General features: G+C 47.9%; 1 protein-coding gene across 2 annotated transcripts in view; it reads right to left on the reverse strand.

Annotated features, from left to right (window-relative positions):
* SLC18A2 (solute carrier family 18 member A2) overlaps positions 1-15,523 on the reverse strand; it is a 379,609-nt gene extending 364,086 nt beyond the window's left edge. The window contains exons 1-2 of one of the 2 annotated variants that reach the window (XM_085603098.1): positions 15,408-15,523; positions 10,551-10,693 (exon numbers count right to left, since the gene is read on the reverse strand). In XM_085603098.1, the coding sequence (XP_085459224.1) occupies positions 10,551-10,671 (121 nt within the window). In that variant the 5' untranslated portion in view covers positions 10,672-10,693; positions 15,408-15,523. Of the gene's footprint in view, positions 1-10,550; positions 10,721-15,407 lie in introns of those variants that run through there. The other variant, XM_085603106.1, reaches the window with a different exon arrangement.
* Positions 15,524-20,297: the final 4,774 nt, after the last annotated feature.

Raw genomic sequence — 20,297 nt, forward strand, 5'->3', positions numbered from 1 at the left:
CTTAATTTGTAATGAAAATGTAATTTGTAAATACGTAACTCTCACCATGAGTAAAAGTAGTAGCTGTACATATTGTCACCTCCACCCTGATACTCTAAATTCCTCGTGTAACGTTCTTTCGTTCTATTGCAAAGCGCTTTGAAACCTGGGGGTAATGTCTGCTCTATATAAAGATGCATAAATAAATAAACAAACCTTGGGCTGTTATGTACTTGCAAAAATGCGAAAAGCTAAGGGATCTTTAGAAAACCTGGCCGTTATCGATTAGCACACGCGCGTGCCCTCCCAGAGTGGAGGTCTCACTCACTCCTGTGTAAGGCCACGCCTCCGTCGCACAAACAGAATAAATGCCTTTTTTGGGCAGCACAAGCTTTACCGGCGCGCGCCTATTGCTCTTCAAAAGAAGTGCACCCAGTATAAGCAGGAGATGCAACGGGTAACAAAGGCAGACACCTGCCGCCCTGTAGGTCCCACAATATGCTTCAAAAATATATTAACATACGCTTGAACACCAATCACGTGTGTATGGAATAAATGTCAGTTAGTAATAATTTGAAACAATAAGTGGAACATTTAGATTGACAACCGTTCAACGGTCAAAGAATAGAAATATTGTTTCCTGATGTAGTTCACTGCCAATATTCTGAAGCAAGATGCATTTGGGTCTGTGAGTGAACTCTGTTGTGATCAGTATGTGGAGGCGAGCCGAAGGAACAGTGGCATTCTCACATGGCACACATTATGCAGCATCCTCTATGCTCAGACAGAACCCGGCCGGGTGTAAAACAAGCACTGGTAAAGCCAAGGAATCTGGTTTTAGAAAGCCTGGCATTTTTTTTGTAAACATATGCGATACATATTGAAAAGTACATGAGATACAATTTAAACGTGTTGCCATCTAAAGGTGGTGTCCACGTGTTTGCAAAAAATAAATTAAATAGAAAATGAGCCCTTGCAAAAATAAAGAAAATGAAAAATGAAATGAAAGCAGAAATAAAAGCAGAGAATGTTCTATTATATCTGCCACTTAAGTGGGCTTCTTTTTATGTAAATGTGTACATGAGCAAGAGCAGAATGCCATCACTCCTGGTGAAGCGAGCCTATGGCTAAAGTGAATTGACCCATTGCCCCATGTTGAAAGCAGTGATGGGCAGAAACCAAAAATGAATGACACTTAGACAAATGGATGAAGAGGACTGATCCAGAGCCCTTTTAAGTATATGTGTACTTTGTGATGCTTTTTTGGGAACACATGGGGATGGTGACTAGTTAAAGCTATCTCTAGAGCAGCTTGACAAATAAAGTGAACATAATAATCTCATGCACTTGCAGGCAGTTTTGTCCCCTGGGCTAAAAGATGGAACCTGTGTCCCAACCAAAGCCCTTTGTGGCATGCGAAATCCCTGTGTGCTGCTGCATACACCTTCAGTGTGGTTTTGCAGAGTGCATTTCAATCCCTTGGCAACATACCCTCCTTTAGGACCTGGAACCCCCAACAGAACTGGACCCCAACACCACCCAAACGAGTTACCAACAAGACACAAGCAAGCTTATTTTGTAGATCATTTTATTACAACATTAACATAGCAAAGTTGGAGCAGATCTGTTAAATTCAACACAACACAAGAAAAGGTGCATGAAAAACATAAGAATCATCTGTAAACCAATCATATACAACTGTGTCAAAATCATGGGCAAACAAACCAATAACTCAATTATTCAAAGTGTCAGTTGACGCTCAATAACCAGACACCCCTTTTTCCCCAAGGGGTCACCTCTCAATCCTGGATACCATTGGACCACACAAGGTGCAACCACCTGCATCTGCGAGGGGCAGCCCCATGTCCCTGTAACCTTGTCTGCTCAATGGGCACTGCCCCTCGAACACCAAGCTCCCCAGGGGCTGCGTTAACGGTGGGCAGGAGCAGGGCACCCCGTGCTGACCCCCAAGATCTAACTGTGCAACCTAGTCCACAAGCTGGTGTACATCCTCTGGTTGGCCCAGGACTGCCTAACCTTACCCATTGCTACTGTTCAAGAGGGGGGGGGGGCTGCTTCTGAAGAACCCCCCCTTGCGAACTGGAGGGTGTGACTTAAGTATCCTAGACCCACGAAACCTAACATTAGGGTCGGGAGGGAGAAAATGCTGCGCTGGTTAACGCTCCTCCGTTGGGGTGTCAAGGTGGGAAAAGACCTAGGCCAAGGGGTATGGGGTTTTTATACACTCCCCTAGCCAACCCGACGACAGCGCCCAGTGATGACACACTTCTAGCCACCCACCAACCGTGAAGGGGGGGGCTGAAGGCGTGGAAGCTAGATCCGGTTCTGGCCGCCCGTGGCCGGCACCCCGCCAGATCACGACAGTTCCGGTCCACGGGGGCCCTGGTCCCAAGCTCCGCGTCCACCCCCCATTCGAGGGGTTGACGCTCTGTCCATTATTTCTGATATGGAAACAGAAGAGGGCATATTTCAAGCCGTTGGTACTCCTTGCAGTATTTTCCCAACCAGTGTGCAACGGAACACCCACCATTTACCATTGTATTGTTGCATTCAGACCCAGAATTCCCTTTGGTTGCCCGCATCAGAGTTATGTGACATCTACCGAATGGATACTGGTTATCTAAATTGATGGGCTTGGAAAACATGTACATTGTCTTGAGAACAACAATAATATGACCTGGAAGTTAAAACATATCACACTCTTACAATAGGTGAAGAGAACGGTTAAATCTGTAATGTTGAACATGTTTTAGTTATATACAGATTTCATCAGAACACTTTTTAGGGAACATTTAAAATTATGATTATCCAACCAGGGGTAATTAATAACGACTTGACCGCCAGAAGTATGAAGAACTCAACTAAAGATGCGAACCAGGTTTTGAATTTTCACCACAGATCACAGACATTTCAACGAGTGCCTAAGGGATACACTGAATTAAGAGATGTATGCTCCTATTGTTAAGGATGTAAAATGCAATAGACATAAAAGAATTAAATAAAAATTCAATATGTTTTTTAATCAGTTTTTAAGCATCCTCAAGAAGTATTCTATGTTATGCCAGCCAAATTTGAGATCTGTCTAAAATGTGGCTAAGATGGTGGGGCTCAACCCCCAATAGACCCTGTGCAATCATACATTTTTCAGCCTGGTTTACCTTTAAAAAAAAGTGGCTCACACAGCATTGGTTTTGGAGGCAGTTCAAATAATCTGAGCAGGCCATTTGGCATTCTCCCATTTTATTTCTAAGATGTAAGTACCATCTTACTCAACATCCACCTTCCACCGCCTTTTTAAATCTTACTTAACCCTGGGCGTAGTTCGCGAAGTAGTGCTTTGCGTAGCTACGCAAAGTGCACTTCGCACTACGCGAGTTACGCGTAGCACTTCGCGAACTGCATAGTACCCTGTTCGCACTGTGCAAGATGTCGTTTTCAATGATTGCACAGTGCGGAAAAGCAACCGGCACTGTGCAATCATTGAAAACGGCATCTTGCACAGTGCGAGCTGTAGTTTTCTGCTGCTCGAGTAGATTTTTACTCGAGCGGCAGCTTTCTCAACGCGAACTGGTAGTTTCTCATCGCGAGCGGTCGCGAGCATACGCGACCACTCGCAATGAGAAACCTGACCTCCTCGCGTTGGGAATCTCGCCGGGAGGTTTATTTTCCATGCTCGCGATCGCCAACTTGATGTTGCTGATCACGAACAAAGAAAAAGTCTTGCAGGGATGTCATTTGGCTTGCTCGCGTTCGCCAACTTGACGTTGAGGACTGCGAGCAAGCAAAAAATGACCGCTGCACTACGCAACACTACGCTACGCTTGTTTGCACTGTGCTACGTGCAATTCGCGTAGTGTGAAGTAGCGCAAACTTCGCAAACTACGCGAGCGTAGCGTAGTGCTTTGCCCAGGCTTACTTACCATGTAGAATGTGAGTCATGTACCATAACTGGGCATCTGCTTACCAAGGACAAGGTGGGAAAGTGAAATGTTACAATAATTCATATTTTCAGAAGACATTTTAGCTATCCCTCGGGTTAGACGGATTGCACAGACTCAGACACTACCACCACTGCTTAGAGCACAGAGACCGTAATAAGTTGAGACAGAAGACATATCCATAAAAATAGACTAATCTTAAAGGCGCTGATCACAGGGACCAGCATGGGTCAAAATCTCAAAAAATTAAGAATCAAAATAGATGATGAAATGCCTCCTCGTGAGTCATGAAATAACAACCAAAGCAGCAAGCACCCTCTGCCACCAATGAAATAACGTCACCCCTTTTTTCATAACACAATGCATAAATGATCACTCAGTGAAAAATATTAAACATACTATGGAAGAGGAATAATTTTATCCCAAAAAATCCACTTGACATTTTCTCAAAGCACAAGTTCCCTGATTTTGCATGTTCATTTATCGCAAGTATATTGAATTCCTCGAAACAAAAGCTTATTAATTTTAAAGGAAAATAATGTTTTGTTCCGGAAGTACCAGTTTTCATTTACCTAATCAATATTTTTGGCCTCCAGATATATGTGTATCATTTAATTCAATTGTCGGAATATATTACTGCTCCAGGTGTACAGATTCACCTTAAAAAACCCTTTCAGCACAATTCAGGGGCACAAGTGACATGTGAGTCGCAGACACCAAACATCAAGGATGCTTGCCTGTGCTAGAGTGCCCATCATTAGCCATTGGTGGCCACTATAAGCCACGGATAGTATGATACTGAGGACTGGGGGTTTTCGAAATCCCCTAAGTTTACAGCCTTGTGCTATGGGTATCATGGTGTCCAGAATGACCACAATATGCAATGGAAGACCTCTTTAAGCCATGGAAGCATTATGGGGGAGAGGGCCTGGACACAAGATGTACATTTGGATGGGGGCTGCCACCAATATGTAGCAGTGGTCCCTTAACAACCCGTTTAGGGTTCCTGATTCTCCTCATCCCTCGACTTTTCTCACATATTGACTATATTGGTGTGTTTTACACCCCATGGTGAAGATATGATCCTAAGAGGGTGGATGTTTGCACAACAGAGAAAAGAACTCCACCCCTCCCTCAGTGAAATGGGAATATCCTCTTCGGTCCCATCCCTGGACCTGCCCCTCCCCACCCACCCGGCCTCTTCCTTTCCATGTCAAGGGCCAGTCACACACCCTTGGCTTTCTTCAGCAGCCTGCATGTGTATGGCAGTGCCTGCCATCTACAGACAAGGAAGAACACCCTTCTTTCTCCGTGAACATGATGAGGTGTGAGTCGCGAGGGTCTACCTGAAACCAATCGACCAATAACGTTGCCCCTCCCCCACATACTCACACAAAACTGCGCAAAGTATTCCAGAGGGGATATTTGCTCACCCAGGTTTTACAGTTGAACATTTTCACACACTGTTTAAGAGAGGAGATGTATGAGGGTGGAGTTGTTTTTATCACTAATGGCACAAAACGGGTCCGTCACAGGTCGATGCAATCGCGCCTTTTATAGAGTGATGGAAATACATTGCACGGTTTTTTAGAAATTCTTCAACATCGTCTATAGAAATATTCTCATTTGGCGTGTCCAAGACTCTGTGTCGGATTTCACCAGTCTGTGTTGTTGGGCTACACTGAATGCAGCTAGAAAGTTTGGGGTTGGCCGCCATATTGTTGTGACCGCGGATATGCATTGTGCTGCATTTTACTGCGTTATATCAACATCACATTCCAATCCCCAGATTCCGTTCTGAAAAAGCGGTGTGACGGAGCCTGAATTAGATACATAGAAAATGCCTTCATAACACACACTGGTGGGCAGGGACTACAGTCCAGGCCCAGTGAGTGGACATAGAGGGTGGGTGGAGAGTCCGTGGATATTAGAAACGACGCTCATACCAAGTGGGACCAGATCACGGGTGGGTTGGGTCGGGTTGGACGGACACGGATCTTGGGACGGGTCGCGCATTTTGCGCTTGGTGCCGCGGACCCTGCTCTGCATGTACGGCGTGTACTAGCTAGTATGCACCACTGTGTAGCCTGCAGATGCGATTGCCTGCATATAGTATGTCCATCACGTGACGGACAGTGCACCTGTATGATGTCCGCACATCACATGCCCAGTCTTTACCCAGCCCAGTGTGTGCGGCACACCTGTATGTAGTGTGCAGGGTGGTTAGCTGCACGTCATTTGGCGTATGCAATATATATATACACCCATACACTGAACGATGTGCAAAACCCTCTATGGACCACGCCCCTTATATACTGGACGCATGGCGTGGCTGCGGGCCAGGGGACACGCGTCGTTGCTCTAAGGACTGGTCCATTCCAGGCAGGGACGTAACGCAGGGAGGCCACTACTTACTCATGATAAATGTTCAGACAGAAATATTGTATTCCGGGCAAATTTAATAACAAATATTCTTAAACAAGATGCGTTTGGGACACATTCCTTCAAATGACCCTCAACAATTCAGGGGCCCCAGTCCTTCAGGGGCACTCATTCAGCCTATGACCAATAAAAATCTGTGGGCTATGGAAGACTCAGAGACCCCTCTTCATATAATGAGCGGGGCTCCATCACTTTGCGTCACCCAGAACACAAGTCCTAAAAAAAAGATGTGGGGTAGGGGGACTAACCATGTTAGGCAGTGTGCAAGGGACGTCATGGCGTGTGACATCACAGCGCGTACCCCAGTGACGTCAAGGGGTGATCAGTTCCTCGCACCTCCTCCCATGGAGTGGACTGCTTGGGTGGCTAGTCGGCGGCGGGGGGGGGGGGGGGGGCGGCTTCGTGATATGCACCCCACCCTTATAGCAAGGGCGCACCTTCCAGGAAAAAAGGCACACTTTTCCGTTGCGGTTGGCAGTGTTTTTTTTACTTTCTCCGCAATGTAGCTAAATGTATGCAAAGTCATAAAGTCCTGCTCGACGGATCTGAGAAGGCTTGTCCCACTATCTGTGGGGAGTACCTCAGAGTGACTGCAGGCTGCCTTTGAAGATCTACTCTGCTACAAAGCGTCTCTACCTCGGACTCACTCCTTGCTTCAGCCGAGCGAGTACGAGGTGCCGCCAACTGGATCTACCGAGGTTTAATTGTAGGGTGTAGTAGTGTGTACACTCCGTATGGGAATAGTGATGCAGGAGGAGATGAAACGATTTGCCCAGGGTCACACAGTTTAATGAGGGAGAGAAGCTGGGACCCGTAACTAAGTTGCTCGGGGGCATGGTCGTTTTGTTACCTGTTGAATGCTAGAAATATGACTCCACTTAGGCATGAAGCTATAACTGAAAATGGGGCAGAAGTTCGACATTTTTAACCGCTTGAACAACTCTTCGCAACCTGTAAATCGGGCCAATAAAGCATTAATAAAGTGAAGCGCGAAATGAAGCATGGGTGGGTTGTGTGCGTCTTTAAATAAACATATTCCGTGGAGGCATTCTATGTTTCTGGACAATGTTTTCCTGGTTATCTGTCTAATATTTTGAAATGTTCTGCGTATAAAAAAAACAGCTTGGAAGTGAATTATGTGACAATTTGAAAGTTATGATCACAAGCAGAATGTGGTATACATCAAACTTAATCTCCAATCACCTTTTTATGTGCGAATTTCTCAAAAGGGAACGTCCTGCCTTTAACTTCAGTGATCGCTAGAAAAGGCTAATTATAGCGCCTGAATGTAATAGTGATGGCAGCCTGAAAGCGCCATCTCATAAATATACTTTTCACTTAATGAGGCGTCATATATCGCACCGTCGTGGCGCTTTAGAAACACTTCTGGGCACTAAGCACACAAAAGTGGTGGTTAGGCGCTAGGGTAGGTGGTTCCTGTAGTTGGCGAAGGTCCTCGGCTGTCTCTGGTGGTCTCCCACAGCCCAGCTAGACTGCGCACTTGAGAAGAACGGGCCATTAGTGGAGGGGTGATGGTCAAATCACTTGTACAAGGAAACGAGTTCAGAGGGGCGGGGCACGGGATGGAGCCTGCGGTGACAGCGGGTCTAGACCCCAAGTCAGAGGCGCAACTAGAGCCAATTTTCGGTGGGGGGGGGGGGCTGAACTTTAAGCAATAGGCAGAGTGGAGCTGCAGGGGCTCTTAGAAGGGGTGAAACAACAGCGAGGCCTCATTAACATGCAAATGGTCTTTTAAAGACCGTGAAGTGCTCGGGTGCGGCTGCTTTTTTGCCCGGGAAGGTGTCTCATCCCGGGCTGCCACACACGACGGAGGGGGGGGGGGGGGGGGGGGGCTGAAGCCCTGTGAGTCCAATGGGTGTTGCGCGCCAGCCCCAAGTATACCTGGTGAACAGTTCGGGTCTCTGAAATGTCCTTGGAGTAGACACCTCGCCGGTGCTCTCGCCCGGGAGAGAGAGACTTCCAACCCAGCACCCTGCACCCCAAGGACCGGAAGTGAATTTAGTTTTTGTGACGCTCCTTGTCTGGCAAGGTGTTGGGTCACATTCTACAGGTGCTCGGCGATCACGCCCCTCAACCTAGGCTCGGAAGAGCGACGCCTGACAAAATGAAACCCACTCGTAACGTTGACGCTTCAGCCGCTATAGGCGGAAACAGAGACGTCTCATTTTACTTCCACTTCTTTCCTTTGCATTTGTGGGTTTGTACACTGGTTCGTTCAGAACTGGAGCAGGAAACGAGCGCACTAAGGACAATCACGGCAGCCGGAGCCCTGGGAATCTCGTGCCAGGTTAGGCGCTACCGCTTAGGAGCCATGTATATATTTTTTTTTTACGAAGGTGAGAGACGAGGAGGGAGAGGACAGGTGTCAGAGAAGCAAACTGGACGAATGAATTGATGGACGAATGAGTGTATAGTGGCCAGCTGCATGGCTAGGTCGGGCAAGGGATGGAAAGACAGACTGTCGGAGGCATGTACCGACCTGCAGGTTGAATGGTGAGCGTAGGGAGGGCGGACGGACAGATGGGTGGATCAGCGAGGGATGGATGGATTGACGGTGGTTGAGTGGGTGGGAGGGTGGATGGAAGGATGGACTGGAGTGTGGAAGGAAGGTAGAGCAGGTCTAGTGGGCGGCTCCGGGGATGGGCAGGTGAATGAATGGAGGAACGACTGACGTGTGGATGAACAGATGGATGGATGTACGTATGGACTGGTGACGAACGAATGGATGGATGGATTTATGGCTGGACAGACGAGCAGATATAGTGGGAAGCTGCATAGACGAGTAGGTTGATGGCTGGATGGACGGAGAACAAGGGATGCACCAACGTGTAGAAGAACGAGTGGGTTTATGATGGGTAGATGGGTGAGTCAATGCATGCATGGGTAGATGGACGAATGGATGGATGAGGTGGATGGATGATTGATTAATGAAGGATGGATAGAATAACGGACGGAAAGACGGCTGTAGGAAGGGCAGATGGATAGATGTGAAGACAGGTGGAAGGAATGAACGAATGGGTGAATGAATCAATCAAAGGTTCAATAGGGACATTGTATACGAATGCATTGCTAGTTTAATTAAGACACGTGCACACTGCAAACAATAAAAGAGAGACACGAGGCCGTGCGACCTCCAGTCAGAGATATTAGGTCGGGATTACCAGCTGGATAACTCAGCCTCGGACATCCTTCCGAACCCCCGGACATGTGATTGGTTTGAACTGGGAGGAGGAGAGGGCTGGGAAGCACACTTTATACCTACACGAACACATGTATAAATACATACACCTCCCTATAGCAACAAAATCCGGGACTGAGGAGCAGCAGCTCTAAACACCGGACCTTTCCACCCCCACCCCGCCACCGTGGGAGCGCGGCCGCCGGGGGTGTCCTCCCGCTCTCCAGTGCTCCGTTTCACGGGCTTGGGGTGACTTTCATGGTACAATCCAAAATGCACCCCAAGTGCTGCTGGGAGGACAGATAACCGACCGACAGCAGAGACAGTGCAAACCCACCGCCCACGCCCTCCTCAAAAGAGAAAGGGGGCGACGATGTGACAGGAATTGGGAGCTGGACCAGGAATAAGATCAAACGGCGGGAAGAGAGCCAGCCGCGAGACACTTGCATCTCCTCTGATGCCCCGTAGCATCAGCAGCTGTTTTGTTGAACTCGCAGGGAACACTTTCTGCCTGAAATGACAGCGCCGACTGACCCCCTGAGCATTGACAGTATCTGTGTGTAGGGGGAGCGCAGCAATTATGCATTTATGCCAATCCACCCCCGACGCCGAGATCCGCCGCTCTGTGAGTTTTCCTTCTCTCGGAATCTTCCTTGGCGCTGCACTTGCCCAGAGTCACCCCGCTGCTGTCCCAGGGGGCAACTCGGTGAATTCCCTCTCTTCCGCCTCCACCAGAACACGAGCCGTCAAACCAAGGAGTGAATGATCGGACCAGCAGAGCGAGGAATGGAGGATGGAAATGGTGTAAGGGTGGACGGGTGGGTAGATGGATGGGTGAGTGATCAAATATGTAAGTGCGCATAGGCATATGAATGAATGGATGAATGGCGCTATGTCGGTTTACTCCATCTCTGAATAATGCATTTGTGGAGACAAGTTCCGTTTTGCCAGCAGTGCTAGCGCCCACCTACCTACTACCGTGAGCAGCATGTTGTCCAGCAGCAGCGCGATGTAGACAATCAGTAGGATGAGCCTCCGGGACTGCCGACCCTCCCGGAGCCAGGCCAGGAGGCCGAGTTCGGGCAGAGCCATGTCCGAGCAGGGACGGCGGGTTCTGCAGGCAGAAACGAGAGAGCGACAGCATCAGCAGCCTGCCCTCTCTAGCAAGAGCAGGAACACTTCAGACCGCCCCCTCTGAAGAGACAGCCCTCCCGCCGGGGAGGAACCCACCTGTGCACCCCTGTCAGACAGTGAGCATTGACCCCTCCCCCCCAGAGGAGCCCACGCCTGACAGTGAAGAGTCACCCCTCCCACGGGGAGAGCCCCACCCTCTGCACCAGTCAGGGAACAGTGACCCCTTCCACCAGAACGGACCCCACCATTTGTGAGAGTGATCACCCCCGGACCCCCAAACAAGGAGTGACTGCCACCCTGGTGCACACCTGTCTGAGTGACCCCTCCAACCGGAGACGACCCCCACTCCGGAGCACCTATGTTTGACTGTGAACAGACACCCCTGCAATCGAAGAGGGCCCTCGCCCTTGGGTACCATGTTATGAGAGTGATCAGGCACCGCCACCAAGGGGTAACCACCAGGGGCACCCGTGTCAGAGTTCCCCCACCGCGGTACACCCGTCTCTGACCGCGATCCGTGACCCGGCTCACCGGGGAGTTCTCCCACCCTGGGCACTACTGTCTGACAGTGGTCACCTGTAGCGCCTGCGGGCTGCAGCACACCCTGTCTGCGTCCACTCACTCCTGTCTGACAGGGGTCACCTGTAGCGCCTGCGGGCTGCAGCACACCCTGTCTGCGTCCACTCACTCCTGTCTGACAGTGGTCACCTGTAGCGCCTGCGGGCTGCAGCACACCCTGTCTGCGTCCACTCACTCCTGTCTGACAGTGGTCACCTGTAGCGCCTGCGGGCTGCAGCACACCCTGTCTGCGTCCACTCACTCCTGTCTGACAGTGGTCACCTGTAGCGCCTGCAAGCTGCAGCACACCCTGTCTGCGTCCACTCACTCCTGTCTGACAGGGGTCACCTGTAGCGCCTGCAGGCTGCAGCACACCCTGTCTGCGTCCACTCACTCCTGTCTGACAGGGGTCACCTGTAGCGCCTGCGGGCTGCAGCACACCCTGTCTGCGTCCACTCACTCCTGTCTGACAGTGGTCACCTGTAGCGCCTGCAGGCTGCAGCACACCCTGTCTGCGTCCACTCACTCCTGTCTGACAGTGGTCACCTGTAGCGCCTGCAAGCTGCAGCACACCCTGTCTGCGTCCACTCACTCCTGTCTGACAGGGGTCACCTGTAGCGCCTGCAGGCTGCAGCACACCCTGTCTGCGTCCACTCACTCCTGTCTGACAGGGGTCACCTGTAGCGCCTGCGGGCTGCAGCACACCCTGTCTGCGTCCACTCACTCCTGTCTGACAGTGGTCACCTGTAGCGCCTGCAGGCTGCAGCACACCCTGTCTGCGTCCACTCACTCCTGTCTGACAGGGGTCACCTGTAGCGCCTGCAGGCTGCAGCACACCCTGTCTGCGTCCACTCACTCCTGTCTGATGTGCTCTGAACTCCTCCCCACCTGTGTGACAGCAGCCAGATTGGGGGCAGTAACAGGTGTACCCATCCTCACAGTGAGTACAGTCCTGGCATGTCTGAGCACAGCAAGCCCTCCCTGCCTGTGACATAACACCCACCTCTCTCTATGGACCACCATTAGCCTTGCTGTGTGCAGTACCCCCCCCCACCTCCCCCGCTGGGCCACACTCAGCGAGATAGTGTGCAGGCCCCCCTCCGGCCTGCACCACCATGAACAGTCGACGTCTCACCCTGGCACAACTTCTCATGATTGTGAGCAACCACGCCCAACCGAACCCCGGAGCACACCATAATGTGACAATGTGGGCAAATCACTCCCCGTGCCGAAAGAGAATAATACAATGAGTGTGTAACGTGACTGGTGCTCATTTAAGGCGCTCCAATCCCATCGGGTCGAATACTCGCTATAAAACGGAAAAAAAGAAACCCTGAACCTGCCATGCACAACCGAGGACAACCGCTCTACGCTCTGGCATGGAGTGCACACCTGTCCGTGGGCAGTCACCTCCACTACAGGTGCTCCCCTTCCCCTTGTACGACTGTCTGTGACCAAACTCCCCGGACTGAGTATGGAGGCCACAGGGCCCTTGGAGACCCCGCCCCTCCCTCGCTCTCGTGCCAGGAAATAGGCACTGCCTCCAATCACACCTGCCTCGCTGCACAAACGTGACTGCACTTCCTATCGGCATACTGCACCCCACAAGGGCCGACAGACTCCAATAATAACGCCCCTCCCAAATATATATTTACGAAAGCTATCTGCGGCCCTGCACGAAGTACAAAAGTAAACATTTCCCCAAACCTGGCCAGGCCTCCTGTGCAGCCTGTACATGTCGAAATATTATCACTGAAATTATTATAGCTATGACTACGATTGATATATATATATATCACACAAAAGAGTCCAGAATATATCTATATATATATATATATATATATGTATATATATATATATATATATATATATATATATATATATATCCCACACAAAAGAGTCCAGAAGAGCGCACACTTGGACTCTTTTGTGCGTGGTTTTTCTCGACCGGCAGGCTCCTCAGCGCACCAGCTACCAACGGAGCCAAGGTTCAGAAGGGGCATTTCACTATATATATATATATATATATATATATATATATATATATATATATATATATATATATATATTCACTTAAAAAACCATAGGTTTCACACATGTTATAGTTAGCTGGACATTTCCCTCGTAAACAACCAATGAAATTCCCCCGTTATAGTTAGTGCAGGCAACTATAACTCACGCGACCGCAATCCTCTGCTGATGACGTCAGATATTACATCACTGTATTTAGACACTTATTTACCCATGTCTTCTTCCATTAATCTTTAGCTATACATATATTACAAATATTTATATTTCTGAAAGACACATATGTCATTAGTGATGTAATATCTGACGTCATCAGCAGAGGATTGCGGTCGCGTGAGTTATAGTTGCCTGCTCTAACTATAACGGGGGAATTTCAATGGTTTTTCACGAGTGAAATGTCCAGCTAACTATAACATGTGTGAAACCTATGGTTTTTGAAGTGAATTTGCAAGGTTTTTTAAATGCTAATTCGTAACTATAACGTGTGTGAAACCTATGGTTTTTTCAGTGAATTTGTACGGTTTTTTAAATGCTAAGTTATGTTTTTATTTATTTATTTTTCAGGTTTTACACCGTGCGCGCACCTTGCACGCTCTGTGGGCACCGAGCACCTACGGTTCGCAGTGCGCGCAGGGTGCGCGCAGGGTGCGCGCACCTCGCGATTTAAAAAAAAAAAAAACAATTTATTTTTTCTCCCTTGGGGGTCCGTCTGTGACCCCCTGACCAAGGCTAGGGGGTCAGGAACTGTCCACTCTGCCCCCTTTTCACGTTCTCCACCTTTGTTTTTCACCCCCTCAGACTGCGAGAGACAAAATGGTGGCCGACACTTCCTGGTTTCGACCGATTCGAATGTTTACCGACATCTAACAACCAATCAGAATTGCGCTCGCGCACGGCAGGGTGCGCGCACCGTGCGCGCACGTTGCGCGCGTATAGATATTGATATGCTTTTAAATGCTATTTTCTCAGGAAATACTGAACAGATTTACACCAGACCTGCAAAAGGCACTTCCTTGACGTTATGGCTACCTCTCTGTCAAATTTCAAGTAATTCTGTTCAGCCGTTCGGGCTGTAGCTGTGTCTAAAGGTCCTATGGAAAAATGTATGGGTAAAATGCGTTTTGGGACCCCCCTTTTTTCTCGGCCCCCCCTTGACGAATTACCCCGAGACTTTCAGGGTAGCAGCTGAGCGGAGCGCCCCATTAGTTTTGAAAATTTTGCGAGGATTCGTCAACCGGCGCCAAAGTTATTCAAAATAGAATTTTGAGCGCCGGTAGATAATATATATATATATATATATATATATATATATATATATATATATATATATATATATATATATATATATTATATATATATATATCCCACACAAGAGTCCAGAAGAGCGCACACTTTGACTCTTTTGTGTGTGGTTTTTCTCGACCGGCAGGCTCCTCAGCGCACCAGCTACCAACGGAGCCAAGGTTCAGAAGGGGCATTTCACTATATATATATATACGCACACACACACACACACGTGTGCTTGTGTGTGTGTATACGCATGTTTATTGTCCTCTAAGTGTACCCAATTTTGCCATCTCACTACTCAAACATCATAATCATTATTTCTATTATTTGTATTATTATTATGTTTAAGGAAGTAATCAAATATAAAGAACCAGCATCCCCGCGCTCTCTATGCAAATTCTAAGCTCGCCTTCCCTCACTTCATAGCTTGTGCTATTGCGCAGCACCAGGAACACAGAACTCAGTGGAACAAAAGTTTATTTTTGTACATTGATTTATTTTCCGTTTTGTACCCGGGGTTGGGGGGGGGGGCGGCGTGGAGGCCAGGGTGGGTCGCGGGACGCGGGGTGGATAGTTGGAAAATGAAGGAAAAGGCACGTGGCTGACACTTGAGTGCAGGACATCTGCACAGTGTTGACTCTGGAATAGCCCGGGGGCAAGGGGTGCTGTAACCGTGAAATAATATTTACAGTGCTGACGTTAAACATGATAGACACGGAGATTGCGTGTGGGAAGGCAAGATATTGGTGCACAGACCCTTCCCGCGAGTTGCACTCGTCGGGGCTTGCTTGTAGGTCGGTGGAGTAGTCCAAGGCACTTACCCTGGTTAAAGGAGCTGCGTGCCTCTTCTGGCAGCAGCTGCTCCCCTCCTGCCGGTCACCACTGGTCACTGCTGGGTGCAGCTGTTGGCCCACAGCGTCCTTGCTCACGAGAGAGGGGGAGGCGCAGCAGAGGCAGTAGGCGGACGGCAGCAGTCCCCACTGGGAAGGCATCTGTCTGACGTCACGCCCAGATCTCTATCGCTTCACATTTCCTTTTCCTATTCGAAAAAGCACAAAACGAAAACGAAAAAAAGACGCCCAACAGACCGCAAAGATGCACGAAAGAAGGAGAGGGGAAAGAAGGAAAGAGGCGCGAGAGTGACGCCCCGATCGATGGCAGTGGCTCTGACGTCTTCAACCCATCACTTCTGTGTTTCAGTGAAAGCCAAATGCCGGACAAGAAGTTACCATCTCTCTCATACCCCTGTCTTATCATAGCGTGAAATAAAGCTGCGCTCAAAATGTTCATTTCTAAAGGAAATTAATCTGTGGTTCAAAAAGTCAGATAATCGCATAATCGCTACCACGCACATGCCCTTGACCAGAACACACACACATTAATATGTATTCTTGAATCATGTGATGAAACCGACACAAAATGTAGAGTAGGGGCTGAGACTGTATCCTGGCATAGTAGGCACTCGTCCTCCAAATGCAAACACAAATTTAAACATTCAGAGCCGCGCACGCCATTCGAGAATTTCTCACTCCCAGTGCTTAATTTGAGCCAGTGGTTGCAGGTGGGACCCAATGGCACTTATTTTTCCTCACGACAAAGATGGAGGCAATCGCACTCTGTATGTTTATCGATTTTTGTAGATGTGTCGTTCATTTAAGGGTGCAGGTGGGTGACACCTTCTGATCCATAGGCGTAAATATATAAACAGAGATAATGTCCTGCAGGAATGGAAGGACGTCCCCACCGATCACTCCACTAATTTATATGTATAATCTTTCTTTCAAATAATGCAGTTTCCTCCGTACTTGTATTCAAAGTTCTTTTTGTTCACATGGTATTTTCCTAATGTATCTAGGGGCAGATTTACATGCCCCTTGCACCACTTTTGCGTCACTTTTAACATGGGAAAAGTGACGCAAAAGTGGCGTAAGAGGCTTGTAAATCTGCCCCCTAGTGTTCATAAATCACAATATAGTTGGAATTTCAACAAGTATTTGTTGAAATTCCAACTATAGTGTGATTTATGAACACAAGATATATTAGGAGAATACATAACGAAAATACTCACGTGTGGTGATTGGAAAAATGAGGACCCCCTCGCCACCTGGCCTAATGATCTGAGAACACCAACTTAAGCATCAAAGGATGTAAGAAACCTCAGACTGACCATGGACTCCAAGCAAGCTATTGATGAATTCCCAAGTGGACAAACTAGCAAGATCAAGCTTTTTTACTATAAAAACTCTGCAACGAATCTTCCCCCATCTGGGATTTCCACAGGTCCAGGCTACCATCTCTCTTGTTCTGTCCGAACTCCATTACGTCAATATCCTCCACCACTGATCACCTTTAACGACTATGAAATGACTACAATGGATTCAGAACTTGGCTGCCAGACTACTCTTACATATAAAGCTGCATGACCACATCTCCCCTGCCTTGAAAGCCCTTCATTGGCTACCGGTTGCCAGAAGATCCACGTTCAAGCTGCTTTGTATGACCCACAAAGCGATACCTGGAACGGGACCACTCTTCAGCAGGAATAAAATCACCAAACACATTCAACAAAGGAACCTCCAATCTAGAGTGGCACCTCGCCTCAAAATCCCAAGATACAAGAGAAAAACCATAGGTGGCACATCCTTATTTGTTCAAGCAGCCAGACTATGGAACTCTTTACCCCCCCCCCCAACCCCCCCCAACATAAGATCCATGGATAACCACCTTATCTTCAGAAAAGAAAACTACTGAAGTATTGGCTTTTCCCTACATAACCAACATACACAAACAGAAATATGCAGCATATCCCCCTGTATATAAGCATTTATTTGGATTATAGATATGTACCTATATAAGTGTATTGTTTTGTATAAACGTGTATAATAATTATGTTTTTAAAAATATCTTAGTTAATTCTGCTTAACAAATGTACATATTACCAATAGCTACATTATTCTATGTTTTTAGCATGTATATAAGTAACTGCATAAATAAGTAAATCGTTTATCATAACTATTAATCTACAATTGCTTCACTATTGAATTACAAAAAATACAAATAAAACAAATACATTAGATTAAAGTAGAACAACACTTAAAAGCCGGAGTTTATTAAATGCATCTTTAATCTACATTTACTACCTTCCTTATGCATATATATACACCTTCCATGTATTTATGTATCTATATATTTATTACCTTTCTTCTAATCCAGCATGTCCAATGTTCTACCCTACTTCTCACCCTATACCGCTCTCAATATAACTAGGCCTGGGCCAAAATTCCGTTCCGTTCGCGGAAGTTGCGATATTTTGGCATTCTCGCGTTCCGCGGAAAGCGCGAAAATGTCAAAATTTCCGCATTCCGCAGCTTAGCGATAATTTTTTTCTTGCTCGCGCTGTAAAACAATACATTCTCGCGCGCGCGCGATCGCCTTACCTGAATCCCTGCGTTCTCCGACAAGTTTTCTTGACCCGGTCGCGTTCTCCACGAGATGTTGGATTTTGGTAGCCATTTTGCGCTGTCTCGCGAGAGTTCGCGGCCGCATTCAAGTCATTTTTCACGCGATCACGTCATTTGTCGCGCGATCAGGTATTTCTTCTCGCGATCATGCACCGCGCGAGTATGAGAAGATTGAGATCTCGAACATGTCATTCTACATCGCGAGCCAGAGAATGAGGACGCGGGCACATGAAATCGAACGCGAACAGGAGAAAGAGACCGCGAACACGTCATATCCAACGCGACAGGGACAAAGAAGAGAACGCGATCATATCGTTTTCGACACGCCGGCGGAAGTAATGTGAAGCTGGAGAACTCAACAATGTAAAATTTACAATTTGGAGAGGAATATCGGCTCTAGCAGCATGAAACCATCTGCAAATACTGATTTTGGATGAAAAGAACTCCTTACATTCACATTTGGCTTTCCTTTTTTGTGCAAGGACTCCAGGAGTCATTTTTTTTTTACAAAGTGGAGAGAGGGAGGAAGTGACACAGATTCTCCAACTTCATGTTCCTGTCCAGCAGGCTCCTCCCAGTGCTTTGTCCATCTCCTGCTCATTCTGCCTTTGGATTTGGAGCTGGAAAGATCTCTCTTTTTGTCTGCTGCATCATTGCAATTGGATTTCAGGATTTTTGGAATAGGATATTTTACAAGTAAGTGGTTGTTGTGTTTGATTGTGGGCATTGCAGTTGTTGTGTAACTACAATTTATTTTTGATAATTAATTATCATCATTCCTTTTTTTTTTTTTTAATTTATTTTAATTTTGTGGGTTGTAGTAGTAGGCCCGAGCTAGCCATGGGCATGGCCTCATGGGTGTGTGTGTGCATGATGAAGCAACTGTTCCTTTTGTTTTTTGAATATATTTCATTTTCAATCACATTTAGGGCATGGATGGCATTGGATTGAGTTGGGGAAGTGTGTATTTTGGGGTGGCCTTGCTGATGTTGTTGGGGCTCTCCATGTGGCTGGTGGCCATTTTGAGGCCTAGGCCTGCAAGCTTGCCTGGCCTTGTCTGCCAGCAGGCCTGCTTTCATCCACTGCTACCAGAGCAGGTAGCCACAGCTTTAGTAATCTACTGTTTTCTGTGTGTTCTGTTGATTTTAGACATCATTTTGGGCATGGATGGCATTGGATTGAGTTGGGGAAGTGTGTATTTTGGGGTGGCCTTGCTGATGTTGTTGGGGCTCGCCATGTGGCTGGTGGCCATTTTGAGGCCTAGGCCTGCAAGCTTGCCTGGCCTTGTCTGCCAGCAGGCCTGCTTTCATCCACTGCTACCAGAGCAGGTAGCCACAGCTTTAGTAATCTACTGTTTTCTGTGTGTTCTGTTGATTTTAGACATCATTTTGGGCATGGATGCCATTGGATTGAGTTGGGGAAGTGTGTATTTTGGGGTGGCCTTGCTGATGTTGTTGGGGCTCTCCATGTGGCTGGTGGCCATTTTGAGGCCTAGGCCTGCAAGCTTGCCTGCCCTTGTCTGCCAGCAGGCCTGCTTTCATCCACTGCTACCAGAGCAGGTAGCCACAGCTTTAGTAATCTACTGTTTTCTGTGTGTTCTGTTGATTTTAGACATCATTTTGGGCATGGATGGCATTGGATTGAGTTGGGGAAGTGTGTATTTTGGGGTGGCCTTGCTGATGTTGTTGGGGCTCGCCATGTGGCTGGTGGCCATTTTGAGGCCTAGGCCTGCAAGCTTGCCTGGCCTTGTCTGCCAGCAGGCCTGCTTTCATCCACTGCTACCAGAGCAGGTAGCCACAGCTTTAGTAATCTACTGTTTTCTGTGTGTTCTGTTGATTTTAGACATCATTTTGGGCATGGATGCCATTGGATTGAGTTGGGGAAGTGTGTATTTTGGGGTGGCCTTGCTGATGTTGTTGGGGCTCTCCATGTGGCTGGTGGCCATTTTGAGGCCTAGGCCTGCAAGCTTGCCTGGCCTTGTCTGCCAGCAGGCCTGCTTTCATCCACTGCTACCAGAGCAGGTAGCCACAGCTTTAGTAATCTACTGTTTTCTGTGTGTTCTGTTGATTTTAGACATCATTTTGGGCATGGATGGCATTGGATTGAGTTGGGGAAGTGTGTATTTTGGGGTGGCCTTGCTGATGTTGTTGGGGCTCGCCATGTGGCTGGTGGCCATTTTGAGGCCTAGGCCTGCAAGCTTGCCTGGCCTTGTCTGCCAGCAGGCCTGCTTTCATCCACTGCTACCAGAGC

Source organism: Triturus cristatus, chromosome 1_2 (genome assembly GCF_964204655.1).
Source record: "Triturus cristatus chromosome 1_2, aTriCri1.1, whole genome shotgun sequence".
NCBI classification, from domain to species: Eukaryota; Metazoa; Chordata; class Amphibia; order Caudata; family Salamandridae; genus Triturus; species Triturus cristatus.